This window comes from Anneissia japonica, unplaced genomic scaffold, assembly GCF_011630105.1.
Source record: "Anneissia japonica isolate Jap-2015-1 unplaced genomic scaffold, ASM1163010v1 scaffold831_len117347_cov185, whole genome shotgun sequence".
Classification (NCBI taxonomy): domain Eukaryota; kingdom Metazoa; phylum Echinodermata; class Crinoidea; order Comatulida; family Comatulidae; genus Anneissia; species Anneissia japonica.
Genome location: NW_022719988.1, coordinates 65,541 through 67,288, shown reverse-complemented (window position 1 = coordinate 67,288; position 1,748 = coordinate 65,541). Strand labels below are relative to the sequence as shown.

Here is a 1,748-nt window from a genome sequence, read left to right as displayed (position 1 = left end):
CTATTGTTTAAATCCAACGGTGAAAATTGTCCTCGAATCTCGCCAGGTAATTTTAATGAGGAAACCAGACAGGAAGTGAGAAATGTTAACATATCGCAGTCGCAAAGAAAAATTCAACTTGACGTAACATGCATGTGACGACGTTAGAAGAGGCTTTGATATTGACTTTGATATTGATTTTATGTCAAGCGTTGACAAAGACTACGGGAGCTGTCTCTTATACACATCTAGATGTGTATCAATTTTATATATTGTATACAGTATATTTTTGTTGTTTAAATTGTACACTTTGAAAATCAGTGCAATAGTACTGAAAGTGCCTATAGTATAAAGAAAGATTAAATAAATAAACATAAAAAAAGAGACTATTGTTAACACAATAAATATAATTCATTCATAAAAAACACAATAAAATCTGATCACGATGTAGTATATAATATATGTAAATACTGTGTAAACAATAGCCTCTAGTTGTGAACAGTTTTAAATGTAAAACCAATGCATAATATTAAGTCAAGGACATTAATATCATTATTACTGATGATTTGTTTTGCTAAACAATTTTTTAAATATAAATCTGGCACCTGAAATCTTCCAAAAACCAAAAGGTGCACTGATTAATCTCAGAGAAGATAGTATAATACATACTGCAAGTATAGAAATGCACGCCATCATGTTGGGATTCAATATTTTGACATTATGTCATCATCAGGAATGTAATCGTTCAGCAATGTAATTTTGCCTTTTGCACAGTGATAATGTTCATAACGTGACATTGAAATTGTTAAAGCATGAATTTACCTTGACAATTACAAGTTGAAAACTGTTGTCTTCCTTCTTCGCAGGAGTAACAATAGGCATTCATTATTACGTACAGGAGCAGTACAATAAGAGAAAGAAGATTCCAACTACACAGTGTCATTCTGCATAGCATCTGTCAAAAAACACAAGAAAGACAGACTCTTACTTTTCCTGAATACTACAAGTCTTTTTTAAAGACCAACCTTAATGGAGTGGAGTCCAATCCCAGGGTTATGGGTTAATTCCTCAGATGGTAGCACAATTTTTTCTCAGGACCATAAAAACTTCACTCCTAATATGGAGCTTTTTGATTTGCGACAACCTCGTTCTGTCTTTAAATCTTGAGGAATTGCCATATAGAAAACTGATTAGGTTTTGCTGTTTGACATATCATTGGCCTGTTGTGATTGTGCTAATTGGAATTGTCATACTTTGACATAAACGAGAGCATCAATGATGCAATAGCCCACTTGACAATAGCTAGCAATGTTTAAGTGCTGTCGGTGGGTGGAGGTTGTGTGGAGTGTTGTTATGTGTATTGAGCATAAACAAAAACATTTAAAGTTAGAGTTAGTTGTATGCATCATCATAGACCTTTTTTGTTATGTTCACTTAACAGTTAGGAAAGGTGTGATGTCGTGTACAGCGATATTAAAGGAAATATGGTTGTTGTAAGGTTTGTTGTGTATGTAACTTTTTGAAATATTTTGTGCTATAGTTATGAAGATATTTATGTAGAGGTTTATGATATAAGTAGACAGTTTGGTGAGTGAATGGAATTTGTTGCATAGAAGTATTTCATTGTGAAGAAATATATTTTTCCAAAGGCGAATTATAATTATGTATTTATCATTTGTCTTTCTTTGTTAGTTAAACATGCAGCTTTGTTTGAGAAAGGCTAAATATTGATGTATGTATATGTATATATATATATATATATATATATA

At 31.9% G+C, this 1,748-nt stretch overlaps 1 protein-coding gene across 4 annotated transcripts in view; it reads right to left on the bottom strand.

The window, feature by feature from the left end:
- LOC117111142 overlaps positions 1 to 1,748 on the bottom strand; it is a 26,005-nt gene that overhangs the window by 9,151 nt on the left and 15,106 nt on the right. For all 4 annotated transcript variants that reach the window (XM_033254008.1, XM_033254009.1, XM_033254010.1 and 1 more), the window contains exon 3: positions 802 to 934. In XM_033254008.1, coding sequence (XP_033109899.1) covers positions 802 to 934 — 133 coding nt within the window. The remainder of the gene's footprint in view (positions 1 to 801; positions 935 to 1,748) is intronic.